Below are 24,734 nucleotides of genomic sequence, written 5' to 3' on the forward strand. Positions count from 1 at the left end.
AAAAAAAATGTGTTTTGGAGCTCATATAACTTGATTTTTGGAGTAGATTGGAACAAATAGTCTTTATTCAGAGCAGCACAGTGCTTTTAAAATTAATTCTTGAGCACAAAATTAAAATTGTATACCATACTAGCTGAGTACATGTTCTGCATAATTGTGAGAAAAAAAAAGAAAATAGTCAATAAATCGATACATAACGAAATCATGCACAAACCTGAAATTTATATATTGCCACTATTGATAGAACTTAGTTATAATTATTTGTTACTCTTCAGATGGCTTTTTGTTACTCATATTTTTCATTCAGAGAGGTACTTTAGGAGTACAAACATTTGAAAGTGAATGTAGGGGTAATTTCAGAAAAGCTGTTAATCTTTGAACAAACTGTGTAATCAGATTAAGAATTTGATGCTCTTTAATTATAGTGCAAACAAAAATTTAAGTATGATGCATCAGCAAAAACTGAAAAAAGCACATAAAATTAAATGCTCTTTTTTTTTGGCTGTCAAAAGTTAAACTCACTTTAGAATTCACAGCGAAATCATTATTCTTTTCTGAAATGACCAAAGAAAAATAAAACTGTTTCAAGCTTTCTGGGAATTAGTTTGAGGCACATACTTTTGGTCTAATTGACAAAGTTGGCTTTTTGATACAAAAAGGTCTGAAGCATGAAGTTCAGATTGGGAAAAATAGCGACTCATATCAGAGGGTAATTGGTGACATTGTCCCTCAAAATTCTTAAGATATTTTTGTGTTATGCCAACCTGAAACAATTTATCGGTGATATTTCTTATCACTTGGATAGCAAATACACCTCTAATTTGAGAGCATTTAAGATAATACAAGCTATTTGTAAATATATTGTAAATGTGTTAATCATTTATCCTTTAGGCATGCAATGCACACTTTCTGTAAGATATTTTTCAACGAAAATTAACACAGCAGCAGGAAAAAAAACTATATGTGATAGTGTAAAAATTATAAATAAAACACGAAGTTATCCTATTTTCAAATATAGGATTTCGCATAAATTCATATAACTATTATGTTAAATGTAAATTAACAAGGATATAATAAAATATTTTACAATTTTACCTTGGCAAGATTCAACAGAATACTAAAACAAAAGGTAACTATTTCTTTATGGGGAACACTGCGATTGGATGATATTAAAAGAGAAATAAGTCTTGAGAGACCTCCAGATTGTTCTAAACGGATACAACAAATCGATGATAACTTTGTGCATGTATCTGCAAAGAGAAAATAAAAATTCAAAAATGCATTATATTCAGCATTAGTCTAAACAGGCATAAAATAAATTTTGATTTTTTTAAATAGTTACTAGCTAAAATTTAGTAGCAAGTAAAAAAAAATTTGACTATTCAGAAAGACCACTAATTTAAATCCATATACATAAAAGGCAAAGCCCTCCTTCACATACTGATAACTAATTCTTCCATTTTTCATGAAGTTAAAAAGCTAAAATTTGGTAAATAAAAAAAAATAAATAAATTTGGTAAATAAATAAAGTTTCAATTTGATATTTTGTAATAGGTGCACCAGAGAAAGTGTAGATTAGATTAAATTTTTGGGCAACTAGGCACCTAGTTTTCTGAGTTGTAGTCTAATGCAGTCTGATGTTGATGTTGGCTCTAGTATCATGACATGGTACTAAATTGACAGGCACCATAACGAAAAGTCCACTATTGCCACCACTCAATAAAGAAAAGTGGTGGTCTTTCCATTATGCTTTTCGAGCAACTTCAATCTTGTGTGTTTTGACGAGAGCAGCTCCTATAGTGCGGCTTTTTCCTCCAGGCACCAGTTTCGCGTTGTGGCAGGTACCATGGTTACGAGTAAAAGTAATTTTGAATAGGGGTGTGGGGTGAATAATTTTGTCTCGATCTTGGCATAGGTCAGTGTGAGTAAACCAACCGACACCCTCATTCCTCCATTGCACCCAATCAGAAACGCGCTCTTGCTCGTTACCATAGCAGCTGACAGCCCCAGACTTTTTGAGTCTCTGGATCTTGCACACTGTCTACAAAGTGTTGGACGGCCGAATCTTAGTGTATCTCAGAAAGGCAACCTGAAAAAGCGAGATGTGATAATCATAGAAAATCGACAGCCAGTTCTTTAAAGCTTTCACCAGCTTGACTTCAGTTGCAGGTGGCTACGTTCTTTAGAGCATTTTTTGATAAAGCTCCAACGAATTTGAAAGGAGTTGCTTTTCAGTAAGCTTTCCCAAGATGAAAGGATTTGCTTGTTGAGTCCCATCTGTTAGTTTCAGCGATCATCAAAAATTGAGCTTTGTACACCTGTCAAGATAATTTTCTGACGAAAGTGTAATAGCAGCTAAGTTGGAAGCAGGAATTTATTCTATGATGTAACTGGCATAGATTTTAATCTATGCTCTAGGTATTTAATCTTAAAATCTAATTTCTTGTTGAAATCTTCCACCATCTCTCTTCTACTCAATTCATTCTATTTTTCACAGCCTTTAATTTCTTCAGAACTTCCTCTACACAGAACATTTCTTTCTTAAATTCTTCCTGGTTGGCATCCAACTTAGTCTTCATCTTCCGAAACATCTTTACCAGTTTAACCGCAGCCATTACTCTTGTAGTTGACATTCACTCCATTCTCGATTCTGCCACCAAAAATGTTCTAAGCACAGAGGTTTGTTTTGACTGGTGACTAAGGAAACAGTTACTAAGAATTCAAAAATTTATTTGCAGAAATTTCTAGAAAATACAGTTATTCCCAGTATTTAAAGCACTTTCAAGCTATCAAAGCTCAGATAACAGCAGAATAGGAAAAACACAGGCTCTGCGACTTCAGAAGACTCAATGATCTAACTCAAGTCAGAACACTACTACAGTCACAAGCAGAGTACTCTACTTGTGAGGCACAATCCTATTTATGCAGACTTGGTGAGAAAACCCTGAACTTGAGGCATAATTTGAAACTATTCTAGTATAACTCCGTAAATATTGGTCCCATCAGTTTGAAACTTAATTTGCTTTGCGATTTGAATACTTAATATAAATTTTTATTACTTATTAATTAAAAATGCAGGGATGAGTTTAGAACCAAACAAAGCTAAAAATATAAATTAAAAAAAAAAAAAATAATAAAAAATTGTGCAAAACAAATTTTAAATTAAAAAAATAAAAATACCCGAAATATGAGCAGAAAATAAATTATGAAGCATATCCATAGAGTTTTATTCATAGCAAAAAAAATATTGTGCACAGTTTCTTTTAGAATTGTGTGAATGTGAATCTTGGTCTGAGATTTATAAATCACATGAATTACGATGTGTGATTTTAAAAAGCAATTTCAAATTATGTTTACATTAGGTAGGAAAAAGTGTTAAATTTTTTTTTAAAAAACAAAACAAAATTTTTCTTTAATAAATAAAACTGAAAAGAAAAAAGCAGAAAAAGACATCCCTGAATATGCAAAGAATGTGGCTTCTTTTCTCCAGAATTTTTTATTGAAGATTATAATAAAATAAGTTGCACATGAATATTAACTGTCATATTAGGAATGGATAAAGATCGATTAATGATGTATTTCAAGTTCACTAGAAGGGAAGGGGATATTGAGAAGTATTCAGGGAGAACAAACATCCTATTTACAAACGGAAAATAATCCTAAACAAATAAAACTATTTTTTGTCATTATGTTAAATTAGATTATAGAATTTTTACATTAATACACTAGAACACAAATACTAGAAGAAGAATAGAAGTCAAACTCCGACAATTATTAAAAGTCTCCTGTGATAGTCTTTGTCTGAAGGTCACTTCTGTGGCAAACAGTTCATTGGTCCCCCCACACTTCCTGATGAATACAGCGGAAAATAATAAATTTCTATCCATACTGTAACGAGAGAAAAAAATCATGAATTATTTTTTTAGTAGCTAATAGGTAAAAAAAAAAAAAAAAAAGGGTTCCAATGTTTCGCAACTATTGTAAAATAATCATTTTCTCCTACATTTTGGTAAATAGTCACTATAGTAGACTTTTCTTCAATATAGTCATTTTAGTTGTCAATGGCAGTCCAGTAAAAGGTTTCATATAAGGTTTTCAACATTAAAGCAACCATTTATTAAAAGATTTCTTGCTAAGTCTGGGATCCCTTAAGATTAAAGCTCGTAATGAAGGAGTATGACTTCATATATTTTGCTAAATTGCTGAAAAAGAATAGATTTAGTTCTGAAATCAAATTCCACATAAAAAATTTTATAATTGGAATTTAAAATATTGGATTTTAACTAGTAACATAAATTAAACATAATCTTACCCAAAGTTTTGAGAGCTGTAAGAATCTTAGTTATATTCAGACTATTTAACAGAATGTCAACTGCTCTATTTGTACGGCTAATAAGGCTGTGATATTCATCTGAATTAGCATTTTTAATTTTCTTCTGAATATTTAACAGCAACTTGTTAGAGATATTACGTCGTGTAGAATATCCTCGCCAATGTGCCTAAAAATGAAATTTTTTTTAAAAAATAAAATCCTGATTTTAAAGATTTAGTCACAAATAGAATGATATAAATTTTGCATGAAAGCACTTTGAATAAATGTAATAGTATACAAATACTTTCTGTTCAGTTTTGTGAGAGAGCAGCATGTTGTAATTTAATGATAAATAAGAAATATTCCGCTGGTGGCGCTGAAGAATGTTGCACGCCACCAGACGCCTGAATTCTAGTTTTCTACATCTGCTTCTCTTTTTTTTGTGTTTTGTGCCGTCTATGTTATTAATAAAAATATAATTCCAAAGAACCGTCTTAAGGTAAGTCAAATTCTTTCACACTTAACCAAATTAGTTCATTATAGAAATGACATTGGTAAAGTAATATTTTACACAGTGTCTTTTGTGTAAGTAATGAGAACAAGTTAGGGCATTAATAACCTGGGAAAAGGCACTTGTGTGAAATCATGGTGTGATATAAATAAAATAACAGTCCACTGCGTCAATATGTGTCACGAGTCCTGTGTTTTCAAGAGAAATGACACTTTCATTAGTCTAAAGTGTAAAAAACATTTTATATCCCCCCCCCACTAATCTAGAAAAGTTGGAAACTAATTGCTTAAACATACATATAAATTCCATATTATGGGATCAAAATTTCCTGGTTTCATTTTCAGTTTTAAACAATCGAAATAATGATGTGAAAATAAACTGAAAAGTTCAAAAAATTTCACAAATCAAATAGCCTACACAGGGGTTTTTAAATTCTACCTTTAAAAATTTGATTTCCGGAAACTTCTATGATTAATGATTTTTTGAAACGTCTGGACCTTCGATCTCCGGAAACTTCCGGATCACTGTTAGCGAAAATTTCGGAAATCCGGAGCACAATCAGCCCTGCTTATAATACAAATATTTTTACCAAAACAGTCGTAGAACATTTAGACTACAAGATTATATTACTCTGAAAATAAGTAAAATTAAGTTTAAGAAATTTTTAAATAAAAAAAAAAAATTAAAATGCAAGAATAGTTTTTTCTGAAAGCAAGGGAAAAAAACCTTCTAATATTTTTACATCACTATATTCTTTCCTGTAAATACCTTACTTTTAAGCTCGGTCTGAACAAGAAATATCAGGGTGTTCTACAAAGATCACCCAGAATATTTTAAAAATCCTTATTAAAAATGCAACAAAAATTATACATAAGGTGGTCAAAAATTAATATCTAAGCGAAGAATTAAGAAAACTGCTGTTCAATGTGACAACAGTAGAGAAAGGCAGATACAGGGGTGATTGTGAACCCAAGTCAAAATTCCGGAAAATTTCTTGAATTAAAAAAAAACAAAAAACAGTTTAAATTGAAAAAAAATTTAAACAAGGTTTTTTTTCCTATATTTCCTAGTTTACTTAAAGTATGTTTAAAATTTCACACATACCTACACCATTTACACATAGCTATGATGACCTGGAGAGGTAATTAAAATTTACAAATATGTCTTTCTTTCTTGAGTTTATGACTATAACAACTATTTACTGATAAAAAATTAATATTAATCATGAATATAAGCTTATAAAGTATCTCTCTGGCTCTCCCTTACAAACAAATAAAATAAACTGTGTTTTTAAGTTCTACCTTTGAAAATTTGATTTCCGGAAACTTCTGTGATAAATGATATTTTGAAACGTCTGGACCTTCGATCTCCGGAAACTTCCAGATCACTGCTAGTGAAAATTCCGGAAATCCGGATTTTTTCCGGAGCACAATCACCCCTGCAGATATAATGAACAACAAAACTAAGACAATCATCATAACTGGAGGTTGAAATTTGAAAACATTTCTAATAGTCAACTTTTAACACTGGTTTTCTCACACAATCAAACTTGTCTAGTTGTTTATTACAAACTTTTAATACTGTGATTTCAGTAGTATTTTTTGGATGATCCAAATTGGATTCTGGGTTGATCCAAATACATGCAATCACAATTTTGATTCTCTGCAGAGTGCATTGCTCCTGACCCATTTTAATATAAATTTGCATCAATTTTAGAAAGGATAGAAATTGGGCAAAAAATACAGATTTCTACAGATCTGTGAAAAAGTTACACAACTGAACATTACACATAGCTTTTACATTAAGTTAACTAGATGTGAAGATTACTTTTCTTACATAAATATAGACAATAACAAAAATTTATACACAATAACCTGAATTTTAAGAGCAGCTTTTTCTTTCTTCTGGTAGCATCTCCTGAAGAATGACTGAATAACAGCGGCTGCCTTTTCCCTTTTGGCAAGGTAAAGGCGAGCAGCACGTTGAAAACCTACAACGTTTCTTCGAAGATTAGTAAACCATTGTTGTTGTTCATAAAGTGTTAATCCATTCTAAAATTATGAATAATTTCATTAATGATTGTAAAAGAAAAGTACTTAAAAAAAAAAAAAAATCTTGGTGGAAAGCTAGACTTTCTGGTGAAAGCTTCATAATTGTCTTTTAGAAAAAAGTTATATTTGTTAAAGTTACTGTTTAGAAAAGGATTGCTAAGAAAACACACAAGAGAAAAATGTTATGAATTTGTAATAGAGAAATGTGAGAGGAGAAAAACTTCTTTGCAGCTCTGTATCCTTAAAAATAGAACTACGTGACAAAGTACTTAAGATGTCAATGAAGTGCCGTTAAAATCCAATCATTTTATTGAACGCATTAGGCTATCAATTACTACTTAATTTCTAAGTAGGAATGTGCCTAATACTAATAAAATTATACAGGAATTTAATATTAAATTTAAAAAAAGTAACTTAATGACTCATGAAAAAAATTTGACACTTAAGTGTAATTTTTTTTTTCAAATGTTCTTTGCAAGCAAAATTTCATTACAAATGTTCCTTACAAACAAAATTTCATTTCTCTCAAGAAAGTAATGAAATAAAAAAGCCTATTTTTAAGAGACAGGGTACGTAGCCAAATCTTTGAATCAAAAATAAGCACTTTTAAAAAACTTTTCAAGCACTTTACAAAAATTTTCAAGCACTCAAAAAATTAATATTGAATCAATGATATTATTGAAAAACAAAAAACTTTTATGAACAGTTTCAGCATTAAAAAAAAAAAAAAAAAAAAAAAAAAAAAAAAAAAAAAAAAAAAGAAACGGACATAAATCGAAACAATCAGTACTTTCCCACATCACCGAGTGAATTCAACTTGACTCTGAACAAAAGTACCCTTACCCCCTACATCAAAAAAGTGTTAGAAGTAAAATAAAATAAACAAGAATAAAATTATAAATTAAGAAGAAAAACATTTAATAAGGATCTGACTCTATCCGAATTGGAGCACTCGGGTTTCAGTTTCAAGTGAGCGCGCATGCTCAAATCATAACGTGGGTACGACATGAAGTCCGTGTGAATGATTACGTAGAAAACACCCCATTTTTCGTGAAATGCAGGGGATCCGCCAGATATCACTGAAGGAAGAAAAAAAATATTCGTGAAAAAAAGCACTTTTTTAAAACGCCAGCTGAAAAAAGCACCTTTAAAAGCTTTTAAAAACGAAATCTCCCAAAAAGCACCTTCTAGTACTTTTTACAAACGCTACGTACCCTGAGAAATTATATTGAAAATTCTCAAAACTAATTTTTATTACTCAACCATTAGACCGAAATCTTGACTATGAATCAAGGTATTCCGAGAGGTGTCAACTATTACGGATAAGTAATAATAGTTGGCAACTTTGGGAATGATGAATGCTTTTATAAATGAGATATTTTGAGCGCCTAAAGAATAAATGTTACCCAAGAAGCAAGGCGAAAAAAAACCCTAGATAAGTCTTATATTAAAAGAAATCTTAAAAGCACAAACATACAGTGGCCGGGAAAATTATTCACTTTGGTTTCTTGTAATCCTTACTCAAATAACAAGAAAAAGAAGTGGAAGAATTGCTCAGATGATACTTGGAAATTAGGAGGTTGTGTGAGTAGTGATTATAAGAAGCCACAAAAATCTGCTAAGCACTATAGCAAATACAATACCATTATGAGCAAGGTATTTTTACCACAAAGTTTTGCTATCCACCAAGTTTGAATTTTTAAAGGTACTTACTTCACTTTTGATAAAAAATTTCCTGGACAAGAATCTGCGAAAATTTTTCTGAATCATGATAGCTGACAACTTCTTTGATACATAGGATTTCCGAGCTAAAAATTGCCTAACTAAAGATTGAATAAGTATAATCTGTTTACGAGTTATTAGATATGATGATCTAGAATTTCTACCAAGAAGTTTTGCTCTCCACCAAGTTTGTATTTTTATGGCACTAACTTGCATTTTACAAAACCTTTTCCTTACCAAAAATCTACGGACTTTTTTCTGAATTATTATAGCTGACATCTTCTTTGATACATAGGTTTTCTGAACAATATATCGTCTAACTAAAGATTGTATAAGTATGATACGCTTCCGAGTCATAAGATAGGATGATCTGGTATTTCTGCCAAGGAGTATTGCTCTCCACCAAATTTGTAATTTAGAGGCACCTACTTTCATTTTACAAAACTCTTTCCTGGCCAAGAATCTACGGACATTTTTCTGAATTATGACAGCTGACATCTTTTTCGTCATATAAGATTTCTGTGCAATAAATTTTCTAACTAAAGACTGCACAAGTATTATATGCTTTCGAGTTGCAAGATATGATGATCTAGTATTTCTGCCAAGAAGTTTTAATCTCCACCAAGCTTGTATTTTTGAGGCACTTTCTTGCTTTTTACAAAAATCTCTCCTTATTAAATATCTGCGAACATATTTCTGAATTATGACAGCTGACATCTTTGTTGATTTATAAGATTTTTGTGCAAGGAATTGTCTAACTAAAGACTGTATAAGTATTACACGCTTCCGAGTCATAAGATAGGATGATCTAGTATTTTTGCCAAGAAGTTTTGCTCTCCACCAAGTTTGTATTTTTAAGGCACTTTCTTTTCTTTTACAAAAATCTCTCCTTATTAAATATCTGCGAACATGTTTCTGAATCATAACAGCTGACATCTTTTTCCTCATATAGGATTTCTGTGAAATAAATTGTCTAACTAAGGACTGTATAAGTATTACACGCTTCTGAGTCACAAGATATGATGATCTAGTATTTTTGCCAAGAAGTGTTGCTCTCCACCAAGTTTGTATTTTTATGCCACTAACTTGCATTTTACAGAACTCTTTCCTTACCAAAAACTTACGGACATTTTTCTGAATCATTATAGCTGACACCTTCTTTGATACATAGGTTTTACGAGCAATATATCGTCTAACTAAAGATTGTATAAGTATAATACGCTTCCGAATCATAAGATAGGATGCTCTTGTGTTTTTGCCAAGAAGTTTTGCTCTCCAAAAAGTTTGTATTTTTAAGGCACTTTCTTTCTTTTTACAAAAATCTGTCCTTATTAAATATCTGCGAACATGTTTCTGAATCATGACAGCTGACGTCTTTTTCCTCATATAGGATTTCTGTGCAATAAATTGTCTAACTAAAGACTGAAGAAGTATTACACGCTTCCGAGTCACAAGATATGATGATCTAGTATTTTTGCCAAGAAGTTTTAATCTCCACCAAGCTTGTATTTTTATGGCACTAACTTGCATTTTACAAAACTTTTTCCTGACCAAAAACTTACGAACATTTTTCTGAATCATTATAGCTGACACCTTCTTTGATACATAGGTTTTCTGAGCAATATATCGTCTAACTAAAGATTGTATAAGTATAATACGCTTCCGAATCATAAGATAGGATGCTCTTGTGTTTTTGCCAAGAAGTTTTGCTCTCCAAAAAGTTTGTATTTTTAAGGCACTTTCTTTCTTTTTACAAAAATCTCTCCTTATCAAATATCTGCGAACATGTTTCTGAATTATGACAGCTGACATCTTTATTGATTTATAAGATTTTTGTGCAAGGAATTGTCTAACTAAAGACTGTATAAGTATTATACGCTTCCGAGTCATAAGATAGGATAATCTGGTGTCTTTGCCAAGAAGTTTTGCTCTCCACCAAGTTTGTATCTTTAAGGCACTTTCTTTCTTTTTACAAAAATCTCTCTTTTTTAAATATCTGCGAACATGTTTCTGAATTATGACAGCTGACATCTTTTTTCTCATATAGGATTTCTGTGCAATAAATTGTCTAACTAAGGACTGTATGGTTATAATATGCTTTCGAGTATTAAGATATGATGATCTGGTACTTCGGCCCAGGAGTTTTGCTCGCCACCAAGTTTGTATTTTTGAGGCATTTAATTTCCTTTTACAAAACTCTTTTCTAGCCAAGAATCTACGAACATTTTTCTGAATAATTATAGCTGACATTCTTTTTATCATGTAGGATTTCTTTGCAATGTATTGTCTGACCAGAGACTGCACGAGTATTATATGCTTTCGAGTTGCAAGATATGATGATCTAGTACTTCTGCCAAGAAGTTTCAATCTCCACCAAGCTTGTATTTTGGAAGCACTGTTTTGCATTGCTTTGAACTTTCTAGTTAAAATCATCCTACGAAAATTTTTTTGAATCTTAACTATGCATTGTACATGTTTTAGGTATACTTTTCGAGCAATATAACGGCGAGTTAAAGATTGAAGTAACACAATTCGTCTTCTACATAATAAATATGACAATCTAGTCTTTTGTCCCTGAATTCTTGCTCTCCACCATTGCTGCACTTTCATTGTAGCTGATTTTAACAAAAGATATTTTTTCCTATGGATATATTTTCTGAAGGCAGCTTGAATCTTGATAGCAGATTTTTTCTCACGTTTATCTTTTTGAATCAGACGATACCACTTTTGTATATAAATAGTTGCATCCCGCAAATGCTTGAAATTTTGATAACACTGGCGTGTGAGAAGAAAAGACCTAAACTTCCTCTGAATAACAATAATTGATTCCTTTAACTTTAAGAACCGCTTTCTAGCTGCGTGCATTTTAAAATATGATTGTATCACTGTAGCAGCTGCCTTTTGTCTACGTAAGTGCTTCCTCAAAATCATTCCCCTAGAACAGGCTTGAAGTTTTACTACCATGTTTCGCAGGTGCAAATATTTTTGCCTTTGAATGGTACCAGCTGCTTTTGCTCGGAATGCAGTTTGAATTTTAAGACTTGCTCTTTTTAATTTTGAAAACCTGTTTTGAATTAACATCATGCGAATATTTTTCTGTATAATTATAGCAGCTTTAACCAATTTTGAAAGTTGTTTTCTTGTGGTATAACCTCTGTAGAGAGCCTGAAAAGTAAAATTTTATACTTATTATAATTTTTCATTACAATTGTTCTAAACATTTATTATTAGTTATAACTATTTCTATAGGTATAGACAAATACTCCTTTACCTAAATATTTTTTTTTTACTTCAATAAAATGAATTTCTTTTACAATCATTATTTGTATAAACCACAATCGCCTTATGTGATTTCTGTTGGCAGAAGATTAATTTGGATATGAGATCAAACTTTAAAGTCTGATCTTGGAATATATGAAGTTATATTCCAAGATATACTCACACATTGTAAAAAGTAATTCCATATAGCAACATTAAAACAGCAAACAATTACATGGTATCAAACTTCACTGAATAATTAACTATAAAAGTCATACTATTTTTGACTTGGGTTCCACCAAGCATTAAATAGATACCATTATCAATGAATGATACAGTCAGTAATTGCAACCATTGAGTAACAACAGATTCGACCTTATCACCATTGAAGTAAACTTCAGCAAGCAAGAAAAAAACAAAGGGTGCTTGGAAAGATGAAAGTGACTTAGTTCAAAATCCTGAATGTAGGGGGATGCTAAAAATCTCCAAGCCAATACTTGTCTGATCTCAACGTATAATTTTTTAAAAATCGATCCTCAATATTTTTTATTATTTATATTCAGATGAGCTGAATATGTCTGACTGCAAGAACAAGGATTTGGAGGAAATACAGGCAGTCATGGGAAATTTTTGGTCAAAAAAAATTCCTACAAAATTTTTTGTTACAAAAAATAAAATTTTAAGAAAAAGTATTTTGTGAAACTATCGTTTTTCCTAAAGTTGAATTTGTGAAGGTACCACTGAACAGTAGTAAATTTGGCCTGGACAGACCCCTGATAAGTGAGACCTTAAATTTAATTAAATAAATTATTACTATTTCAACGTATTTTGATATTTTTTATTTAATAACACATATGCTCGTTTATTCAAGAATTGTGTAAAACCAAATGAATTTTTTTTCTGATATAAACTTTATTTTCCAAACTTTGTTCATTGGGAATATTTTCTACACTCCTGCTCATATGTACATGAATATTTCCAATATTAGTGAACTAATGTTAATTTTATTAATGATAATTAGTTCACTGATTAATTAACTAATTATAATTTATAAAAATTATAACATATTTAAATGAGTCACTAATTTTTACTAACTAATATACTATTCATATTTAGTGCAGTTCTTAAAATAAATTTCCTAATTACATGTTACAATAGACTATGCAACTCAACATCAATAGAAAGAACAGTTTTTAATTTTGGTCTTATTCATACAAAACTGAAAAATGAACTTAGGAGATATGTGACTGACATTTGACTGGGGTGAACAAGAATGTTGGTTGAGTCAGCCAGGAAATGAAAGGGTTTCATGCTGGAACATATACACGACAGCCTGTACAAAAATAATCAAATTTAAGAAAAGCAGCTAAAATTAGCAGATCATTTCTTTACAAGCATACACCTCTCATTTTTACTTTACCTTAAAATGAAAAGAGAGAATAAAAATTACCTGAATGACAGTAGCTTTAGAATCTAAAAATTCTCGAATTTTAGATTCCTTAAGATGTTGCAATTTTTTCTTGGAAGAATACACTCTCCATCCACACTGAATAATGATGGCTGCCTTATCTTCTATTATTTTCCTTTTAAAGGCTAAGTGTTTTCTCCAAGCTTCCTGAATAACTCTGGCAGCAGCTATCTCTACCTAGTTAGGAATGTAAAATCAAGATTAGTTTTAATAAAATATTTTTCTTAAAAGACTGCCACAGTTAAAAGACATATGTTTTAGGTTTCCTATTAAATTTTAGAAATAAAATTCAAGGAAAATGTCTTTAAAATTCTAGATTACATCATTGCAATACATGGCTATATATTTATCAGAAATATATATTTTAAAAAGCAGTGAAACTTAATTTATGATAGAAAATATATAAAATATCACATCTTTTAAGAAACAAAATTCCCATAACTGAAACTTTATTGTGCAAGTATTTTTTTTCTTTTTTTACACACAGCAATATTAATTATAAATAAAGCAATATTTTACTCCTTTTCTCATCAAGACTTCTTTTCAGATTTAAAATCAGTAAGAAAAATTTAATAATTAAAATTTAGTAAAATTTAGTAAGTAAAGTTTATAAGTAAAATTTAGAGATATTTAATGGATGTCTCTGTTTGGCTGGATAACAAATAGCAGGCAGGATGTGTATAAGATGTAAACATTTTCACAGAATGAGTTTAGATCAGTTTTCTACAGCCACATTTCCAGAATACATGTGAAAATCAAAAGAAACAGATGTCAATTACAGATTATTTCAGTTTGAAATAAATGCATAAATTGTTAGTATTTTTTACATACATTAATGTAGTACACAATATCTATTGTATAAGATGAAATCTGTTAAACATAAAATAATTATGATAGCCCCACCAATTTAAAGGTTAACGTTGTTTGACTGCACTATATTTTTTATACATTATATTCAAGGAGGACTGTGTTAATATTTAATTTTTTTAAAAAATACATATATATTGCAATCAAATAAAAAAATAGAAATAATTATACCTTTAATTTTTGAAGCCTTTTTTCCAACTTCCATCTTCTGTAAGCTAACTGAATAGTACGAGCAGCTCTTATTTCAGAACTGAGCTCCATCAAACGGATATTGATGTAAGAAACCATAATGATCATAACCTTTTCATCGGGAAGTCTGTTTGACACATTTGCTGGAAAGGATAATATAGGAATCTGTCCAATTTCATGAAGCTAAATAAATTGTGGTTAAAATAAGAAAAATTAAATAAACAAGCACATGTCAATATATAAAACTAATCTATCTATTATTTGAAGCATGTTTATAATAAAACTTAAAGTAGTTCGAACAACTTATTATTTTAAGTTATGCGAAAGAAATTTAAAATGTATTACATGTTTTCTTTAACAAAAAATGCTTTTTAGGATAAAATAAAAGATTCTACTTAAAATCATTCAGCAACTCAAGAATACACTACTATATACCTATTTTCAAACTCACAAAAATGTGAGCTTATTTATGAATTCAAAAATCAACAACTAGATTAAAAATAACAATTTAAAATAGATTAAAATAATTTTTACATTTAAAGAACTTCCAATAAGTTTTTTTATAAGAAATTATCCAATGTATTCTAACCTGCGTGCTGGTAGAGATTGCCAAATGTGAAGAAAAGGATCTAAACAAATTATTAAAATTGCATAGGTTCTGAAACCTTGAAATAGTTAGAAAAATTACAGAATATTTTTTTATTATTTCAACTTCTACTAAGACATCTTATTCCAACAAATTTAAAAAAAAAAAAAATCATTAAAAAAATTACAAAATTAAAATTTTAAAACAAAGATATACTAATTTAAGGTGCTAAAAGATTTAAAAGCTCTGACTTCTCCATTTTTTTCCACCAAAAAATTGATTAACACAAAATGTTTATTAAAAATACAAAAGTTTTATTTAAAAAAATAAAGATGTTAGCAATTCACATAAAATAAAAAAATATTGATTTTAACAGTAATAGTTTAAATCCAGAAGTTAAGAAAGCAAAGTGTGTGAAACTTTAACTTCTTTTTCTTTAAATCTAAATTATTGAGCAGATGACTACTCTTTGATTTTCAAGGTCAACTGATTTTTTTCCTCTCTTTTACAATAAAGAATGAAAAAGTTATTGACTAGGTTTTGCCTTCTATTTAAAGGTAAATACAATTATAACTTTTATTAATTTCGTCTTTATGACAGTTAAAGATTTTTAGATTTCTTTTGTTAATTAAGGAATCTATCATGTATTTTTATCTGCTAAGAATACACACACAACAATGAAAAATGCCTTAAGGCCATTTTCTTAAATTTATTTATTTTTTTAAAGAAAACAGCGTTTATTGCAAACATTGGAATGATAAAAGTTTCCTTTTTTTTTTTTTTTTGCAATCCTCTTCTGAAAAAAATTGTACATTCCCTTAAATATGAGTAAGATTTTTAGTGGTATAGCATTAGTGTATATTTTATAAAAGATGGCAGAACAATTTAATTTACGATTATTAACAAACCTTTGAAAATACAAGATCCCAGTTAGCTTTTTCATTTTGTAACAATCTTTTCTTTGCATCCACACTCAATTTATCTAAAATAGAACAAGAATTTTAGGTGTTTACAGAATATAAAGTTTAAATGTTTGATTATAGTCATAACATACTCATATGTAGCATAAGTTACATATCACTATAACAAACAAAGCAATTAGTTTTACATTTCTTGCATGTTTTTAAATACATAGTGTGTCTGGCAAAATTTTTCAAATCTTTAAAGACTTTAATGCTAAAATTTTTATAATTACATTTTTTTCAAATACTAAAAGATAGAAAACTAAACAAACAATTTCAAACTAAATTTTCAGAACATATTTTTAAACAATACATTTGTTAACATTTTCAAACAAAAGGAAAATTTGAAGTATAAGCTAAGCTAACATATAGGAGAAAAAAATCAATCTTTAACCTAAAATAAACATAAAATATCATAAATTAACATTATCATAAAATAAAATGTAATAAATAGTGAAGTTGTACACCATTTTTTTTTCATGTAAAATAATTTTTTCTATTAATTTTCTTTTATTATGTATATTTAATACTATAAAATAGAGAGATCTTTTTTTTTTTTCAAATTAGGCTGCAACCCAACTCTCTTCCTCACCAACACAACCATGAATGCTTTTCTTTAAAAAAAAATTTTCTTCTTAAAAGTCGATATTTGTTACAAAAACAAAGAACATTTTGCTTGTAGAACATAATCATCATATTTTTAGGCATAAAAATTTTATTTGTAAAACATAATTATTATAATTTTAGTGAGAACATTGTTAATCACAATGAAATAGTATTTCCTACTACAAGTTTGTTATTAATTCTCAAACTAATTATTGGATGTTGAGTTTTGTAAACCGAAAAAAAATGGGAGAAAAATCTCTATAATTGCACAAAAAATTTTCATAACTTTTGAAGAAATTAGAATTCAGAAGAAAAAAATTAATCCCAAATTTATAAATAAAAATGGATTTTTTAGCAAGTTAAATTACAAGTCTTTAGTATCATATTTCTAAAAGAAATGTAGAACAGCCCTTCAGGTATAATTTTACTACAAGTTTAACAGTTTGTGCATTTAAAAGCTAATTATTGAATGTTAGCATTTCATATTCAATCATATTCTCTATACATTTTCTACACCCTTTAAAAATTTAATTTTCTAAGTTTTATAGTTTGTATGTAGCAAAGCAAAATCGAAAATAGAACAACTAAAACAGTTATTCTTAAGACATTTTAACATAGAAAGATATAAACAGTGCACAAAAAAAAAAAAAAAAAAAAACCGACCACCATGAATAATCGGATTTTCATGTTCTGCTACTCAATGTTAATGGCTTGAGGGGGTGACCTCAAATTTGCTATTTAGTAAATGTAGACGATATTTTAAGTTACGAAATCAGACACAAAAATGTACTTTCTCTGAATAAACATACCTTTTATCGAAGGTTTCAGATTTCTGACCAACATAATAAAGGGGGTAGCCGCATAAAAATATAGTCCCCATAGTTTAGTCAAGGGAGCAGTCCGAAATTTGGACCCCTTAATGTTAATTTTATTTTTTGCGTATTTTGCTATGTCTAGAGAACTTTTTAAGCGAATTGAAATTTTTTTTATATTAAGATAATTCCATGCAAAAAATAACTTTTAACATTTAGTATTTTATTTAATAATGGTCAAAAAAAATTTTAATGGTAAGGTATATAATTTTTAGATCATTTTAAAGTTTGCAATTTTAAATAGCAAAATTCAAAATTTTAGTGAAATCAGTCGAATAGTTCCTGAGAAATTGAATTTCAAAAAATTCAGATTTTTAAAATTTGATTTCTCAGGAACTATGCAACCGAATTTTTCAAATTATGACTTTTGCCTTGCAAAATTATATACTTTAAAATGAAGCAAAAATTTGTATACCTTACAACTCAACATTTCTTTGACCATAATTAAATAATAAATTTTTACTAAAAATTATTTTTTGCAGAGAATCATCTTTAGGTAAACAAATATTATTATTGTGAGCAAATATAATTCAATTTGCATAAAAAGTTCTTTAGATACAACAAAATATGCAAAAAGTAAAATTAATATTAAGGGGTCTTAACTTTGGACTGCTCTCCTGACTAAAATATTGGGACCATATTTTCTAGATTGCAGTTACACCCTATAGTTTGGGGATGACAAATTCGAATCCGTCGAAAAAAGGTGTGTTTATTCACATAAAGTACGTTTTTGTATATGATTTCATAACTTAAAATATCATCTGCACTAATTAACATATTTGAGGTAAAATTGAGTTATAGAACGTGAACATCCGATAATTAGATCAAAATTCATTCCGTTTCCTATTTTGCGCACTGTACAAAGCACAAACAAATAAAAAAAAAACACCCTGATTACTTTTGATTTAAAGACCGGGTTTTCTAGTACTAGGTGAAATTATTTTATTTTTAAACTATTGAAAAAATTGTTAGGTTTAAAATTGTATCGTGAATATTTCTATATTATCTTAAAATTTTTTTAGATTTCTCCCATTTTTTCCAGATTTTTAACCAACTGTTTAGATAGCTAGATACTCTGCATAAATTCAGAGATTTTTTCATTTTAATTCCTTGCTCAATAAAAAAAAAGTATGCATCTTTAAATCACTTGGAAGAAGAAAAAAAAAAAAAGGTCTGGGCAGAATATTATTAAGTGTTTTTCTAACAAGAAAGGAAAATGTGTTTAAAATGTTTCTTCTAAATGAAGTAATATTTTCCTTTGAAAACACCAAAGCATTTTTATTATTAATATTTAGAATCAGTTTTATAAATTTTAAGAGTAATAAGTCATTTTAACAATTTAAAAAAATGTATGTAAAAAAATATGTAATTATATTGGAAAATTAGAAGAAACTAGTAAATTTCAGTACAGCTAACTAACATTAATGGATGTATAAAACATTTTTGAAAGATATAGAAAAAACTAAACTAATTGTTATTTACAATTAATTTAGTTTCACTAAATCTTTCGAACACGATGAATTAATGTTTTAAAGGGGGAAATTTATAATGTAAAATAAATTTTTTAAATTAAATAATAAAAAAAAATTACCATTTTCAGACATAAATGGACTGCTGTCAGTTTCATCACATTCCATTACTTTTGCTACAAAGGTTGAAGTAGTTTCTAGCTTAATTGCTTCAAAAGGAAGTATATTTGGGTGATAATGATGTAACATTAAGCACAATGCTCGGCCATCAGAAAAAGATGCAGTGAAATTTTGGACCTAAATCAATATAACAATTTAAAAAAAATACTAAAAAATGCAAAACATTTAAACATAAATACAAAATCAAATAACTTTTAAAATTTAAATTAATTTTCAACAAAAATTGTACTATAATATATTTAATTAAACTGATTAATTTATCAATATAAAAATATACTTATTCAAAAAGTTTATAATTTAGGTTATTGCTTTAAAAAAATTTTAATACAAAAGCTTATTTATTTATAAAATCCACTTAAAAATATTCACAACAAAGTATATTAAACATTTTAAATAACATTGGGATATATATATTTGTGGAAGACAACTTAAAGGTACAGACTTATGAATGATCAATATCACAAAATAAAGCTATACATTGAAGTATCTTAAAAAAGAGAAAGAAAACGCATAGTGGTTTAATTTTCTTTTTCATTTGAAATTTTACACAAACATTCAAGCAATATATATATATATATATATATATATATATTTGCCTTTGCTATACTATTTCTGTTATTGCAAAATTAAATACAACCCCTCACAAATTATCAAAATGAGTGAAATTTTTACACTAAGAAAAATTAGATAAAATATTACATTTACTTGCCTTTAATTTGTATTGAGCACAAACATATTGGCACCATTGTAATAAATGCTTCAATATTTCATTATCTTCATACATTTTTGAATTAGTGAAAGACAAATCACAATTTTCTGGTTTAGATTCCTCAAAGGCACTGAATGCAGCATAATCAGCCTTTAATTGCAAAAGACGCTTCAGGTAAGCATTTTCTTTCATCAGTATTTCTTTGTTCAGCAATTTAGAAATCTAGAAAAGATTATTGACTTTTAAAAATAAATGCCATCAGAACAGCAAAGGGATTGTGAAAAAAAAGAAGTTTTCTTTAAGTACCTGAGTTTTGAATATGATTTGCCATAGCAAGCTAAGAGTTTTCTCCCTGTTCCCATCAACAATATCTCTCGCATCAATATTTCCTGCAGAAAAATATTAAAGCACATTAGTTTTAAGCTTAGCAATTAAACACTAACAAAATTATTTATTGACTTGTTGACATTAACTATTTATAACAGTGATATATGAAGGAGATGTATGACAAATACAGATTGACCTCTACTACTATGCACAGTGGGCAGAAAAAAAAAGATATCACCCTGAATAACTTTTGTTCTAATGATCGGATTTTCACATGCTAAGTGTCAATCTTAATCGTTCCTGGGGGTGACCTCAACTATGCTATGCAACTGTTTAGTGCTAACTATAATTAAATTATGAAATAGGACACAAAAACGTACTGTCTCTAAAAAACATGTTTTTTTTTAAATTAAAAAAAAAAAATTAATAAAAAACATATTTGGATTCTTAACTTTAAAAATATTGGGGGGTAACCACAATCTCAGAAATATGGTTCCCATAGTTTGGTCAGGAGAACCATGAAACCTTAAAAGAAAAAAAAAGAAAAAATAAAATAAAAAGAACAAAAAAAAAAAAAAAAAAAAAAAAAAAAAAAAAAAAAAAAAAAAAAAAAAAAGCCATGTAAACTGAGAATTTGGCAGAAGAAAGCAATTTTTTATACAACGAATCATACAATATGCAACACATTATTTCAATATGTCATTCTTAAATATAACATATGTCAATGCTTTTAAAATGCCACTTAGCATTCAGCAATTCCTTCACTTACAAAAAAAAAAAAAAAAAAAAAAAAATCGTAAATGATATAAAACCTTGTGAATGTGTATTAGAATTGCTATGCAATCTACATCTCTTTTCCCCGGTCACTTTTTTTTATTTCATTAAACTTTCTTGCCTAGAAGACTCAATCAAAGATGTAAAAATGATTATCTGAAAAATTTTGCACATAGCAGCTGAAAAATTGTCAATTGCCTAGAAACTTCAACTATTAATAAATAAACCTCTCTGAGCAAATACAGAACATTACTTAAATTTTATTTTTTATAATCTAAACTTGATTGCTTAACAATGGAGTAAAATTGAATTAGTCTATGGGTTATTGTAAAATATTTATTTGAGGTGCATTTTGACTGGCTGTTTCTGACATCCAAAATTATCACAGAATATCATTGTATCTGTTTGTCAACAAAACAAATAAGAAAACCAAGTTTCTATAGCAATAAATTTATTTTAAAAACATATTAAACTGGTAGACATACTCTCACAAACAGAGTGACAAACAAGTAACATAAATATAGAATGAATACAAAAAATTCGGCTTCAACAGAAGCTTAAATACTCTTTAAACAGCTAACTGATGATGTCATGATCCACGCAAGAACGACCAACAGTAAATGAAAAGAAACTGGCAGATCCCTGCAGACCATGACGTTACTGACATAAGTTGAATGCACGAGATCTTCGTCCTAATTGACTGACAAAGATCGAATCTATAACCTTTTGTTATTTAATTAATCAAAATAGAAAAACCCTTTTAGCTTTATTTATCTAATAGTTTTTTGGGACTATCGCCAAATATATGTACAGGGTGCGTAGCCAAATTCTTCAACAGAAAATAAGCACCTTTAAGGCACTTTTCAAACACTGAAAAATATTTTTAGGCATTTTAAAAAAAAATACCATAATTAGGCAGGGTTGGCAAGTTTTTGACAGTTGTTGGTTTTATCCAAAGTAAGTGATTACAAAAAATTAGTTCTGAAGCCGCAGTACTACAATCTCATTTTTAAGTTTTGCATGAATAAGACCAAAATTTGAAATTGTTCTTTTGATTGATGCTCAGCTGTATAGACTAGAATGTTGACCTAAACTAATATAACATAATAAAATAACATATAATTAGGAAATTTATATTAAAAACTGTACTAAATATCGATGGCAACTTAATTGAACCCTTGAATTGATTGATTTCAAAAATTATTAACTCATTTAAGCAAACATTTATATTTTTTGTAAATTATAATTAGTTTACTTAATAGAGAATATATTATTTTTATAATTTAATGGAAATATTTATGTACATATAAGCAAGAGTACAGAAAATTCTCAGTCCCTAATATTTCCTCAAAACAAAGTTTTTTTACTTTTTTTTTATCGAAATTTCCTCCAAAATTTTAACATTTTTCTTTTTTAGCACCATAATTTTTAAAAATATTTTTGGAAAGTAAAAATTATATAAGAAAAGAAATTTGTTTGATTTTACACAATTCTTCAATAAACAAGCATTTGTTAAAAATAGTAATAATTTATTACATTAAAGGTCCCTCTCATAAACTTAAGGAATTCAAACTAATAAGTACACAAATTGACATTCAATGCTGTTTAAGATGGAAAAATTTGCAAAGCAGCAAATTTTTTAATTTAAAGAAATTTTGCAGAGAATTTTTAGACCGAAAATTTTTCCTTTGGCTGCCTTAATTTCCCTTAAAGCCTTGCTCGCATGATTAGACATTCTGCTAACCTGCATAGAAATAATAATAATAACGAACACAGGGGTGATTGTGAGCCCAAGTCAAAATTCCGGAAAAATTTCTTGAGTTCAAAAAAAGAAAAGAAAAAAAGAAGTTTACATTGAAAAAAATTTTAACAAGGTTTTTTTCTTCCTTTTTCTCAATATTTCTTAGTTTACTTAAAATATATTCAAACTTTTACACATTCCTATACCATTTACACATAGCTATGATGACCTGGAGAAGTAATTAAAAATAACAAATACATCTTTCCTTCTTGAGTTTATGATTATAACAACTATTTATTGATAAAAAATGAATATTAATCATGAATATAAGCTTATAAAGCATCTCTTTGGCTCTCCCTTACAAACAAATAAAATAAACTGTGTTTTTAAGTTCCATCTTTGAAAATTTGATTTCCAGAAACTTCTGTGATCAATGATTTTTTTTAAACTTCTGAACCTTCGATCTCCAGAAACTTCCGGATCACTGTTTGCGAAAAATTCGGATTTTTTCCGGAGCACAATCAGCCCTGCGAACACTAAGAATAAAAAAATTTTTTTTTTAATTTTATTAGTCGAGATCAGACAATTATTGGCGACCACTTTAGTTATACTTAATCTAAAAAATATGCCTAAATTGTGGCAAAAAATAATTAAAATCAATATTTAGATTGATAATAATAAACAATTCATAGTTATTACTTGTCATATATTAAGAGTACTATGCTTTTAGAAAAAGAGATAATGCTGTTAAATTGCGAGTCAGAATATCAAACGGAATTTGGTACTTAAATTCGCCAATTACCTATAACCTTTAACTTTATTACTAAATTTCCCTTTACAACATACCATACTTATAATTATGGGACTGCACACAGATTTAGTGACAACCAATTAAAGCTATTTTAAAATAACATTAATCAAAAAACCAGCTGATAAAGTGCTTACCTTCAATTTCTATGGAAACCTTTTTTAAAGCTTTCAAAATTACGTCATTGTTATAAATTTTATTCACTCTGTTGATAGTGTTTACTCTGAGGGTGTTAGGAATGCTCCACTCATGAAGTAGAAGTTCTAATACTTTCCTACATTAATAAAATAAAAGTTTACTTTATTATTTTATAGCAATGAGGATTTTTAAATAATCATTCACTATTAATAATTTCAAATTATTCAATTATTAATAATCATTAAATAATCATTTAAATATTCAATTATTAATAATCATTAAATCATTAATAATTCCAAAACAAGAAATGAAGACAAATATTTTATCTGCTGTTTTTAAAAGTTATTCAGCTCACTCAATTTTGTGAGCTGTTAGCAGCTCACAAAATTGAAACAAAAACAAATTGCAAATGATCAATCATTTGTGACAAGGGGCAAAAGTAAACATTGAAGAAACACATTGGCTAATGAAATGCTTCTTTACTGCCAGTTATAGCACAGAACCCTGAATTGTGTGAAACTTAAAATGAGTTTTATATTTTTTTAATATTAATTTTATAAATAAGTGATGCTTTGCAATATAAGTAGAACTAATTTACTAAGTGTCATACATTTTGAAATTAACAGGGTTTCACACAAAAGTTTGGTTTCAAATCTTTTCCCCTTAAAAATAAAGTTATGGATAACAAACATTTTTAGAAACAGTTATGCTCTAAAAATATATTTTGTGATGGTCCAAGTCAAATATTAGTGGTCACAGACCAACGTTAATTCAGAGCGCTGTAATACAAGACTTTACTTCCCTCAGAACTGTGATAGGTATTTTTATACAAGTTTTTTAAAACTTTTAACAGAAACAAATATTATTAAAGAGAAAATTAATAATATTTCACATCATAGGTGAAGTACTTTGTACAACTAAAAATTCTTTTCACAACACTTTAAAAATATCTAATTTATTTTATTCGTATATACAGAGAAACAGCTGGCAAAGAATTCTGCTGAAAAACATTACAAGTTAAAAAAAAAAAATTTTTTTTTGGCAAAAAAAGAACGAATTCTAAAAAGAAACAAAAATAAAAAAACTGTTGCCAGCCAAAAGGATTTTTGAAAAATAACTTAGCATAAATCAAAAGGGCAACTAGATCATACAAGCGCAGCTAGATCAAAAAGTGCAACTTGAGC

At 28.4% G+C, this 24,734-nt stretch overlaps 1 protein-coding gene across 1 annotated transcript in view; it reads right to left on the reverse strand.

Annotated features, from left to right (window-relative positions):
• The window catches only part of LOC107441296 (abnormal spindle-like microcephaly-associated protein homolog), a 53,834-nt gene that overhangs the window by 6,774 nt on the left and 22,326 nt on the right, over positions 1–24,734 (reverse strand). The window contains exons 11-21 of the mRNA XM_043051918.2: positions 23,550–23,686; positions 20,069–20,151; positions 19,763–19,984; positions 18,996–19,170; positions 15,873–15,946; positions 14,361–14,561; positions 13,305–13,499; positions 8,588–11,761; positions 6,698–6,874; positions 4,313–4,499; positions 1,096–1,250 (exon numbers count right to left, since the gene is read on the reverse strand). Of these exons, the coding sequence (XP_042907852.1) occupies positions 1,096–1,250; positions 4,313–4,499; positions 6,698–6,874; positions 8,588–11,761; positions 13,305–13,499; positions 14,361–14,561; positions 15,873–15,946; positions 18,996–19,170; positions 19,763–19,984; positions 20,069–20,151; positions 23,550–23,686 (4,780 nt within the window). The remainder of the gene's footprint in view (positions 1–1,095; positions 1,251–4,312; positions 4,500–6,697; positions 6,875–8,587; positions 11,762–13,304; positions 13,500–14,360; positions 14,562–15,872; positions 15,947–18,995; positions 19,171–19,762; positions 19,985–20,068; positions 20,152–23,549; positions 23,687–24,734) is intronic.

The sequence above is a fragment of the Parasteatoda tepidariorum genome, chromosome 2, assembly GCF_043381705.1.
Source record: "Parasteatoda tepidariorum isolate YZ-2023 chromosome 2, CAS_Ptep_4.0, whole genome shotgun sequence".
Classification (NCBI taxonomy): domain Eukaryota; kingdom Metazoa; phylum Arthropoda; class Arachnida; order Araneae; family Theridiidae; genus Parasteatoda; species Parasteatoda tepidariorum.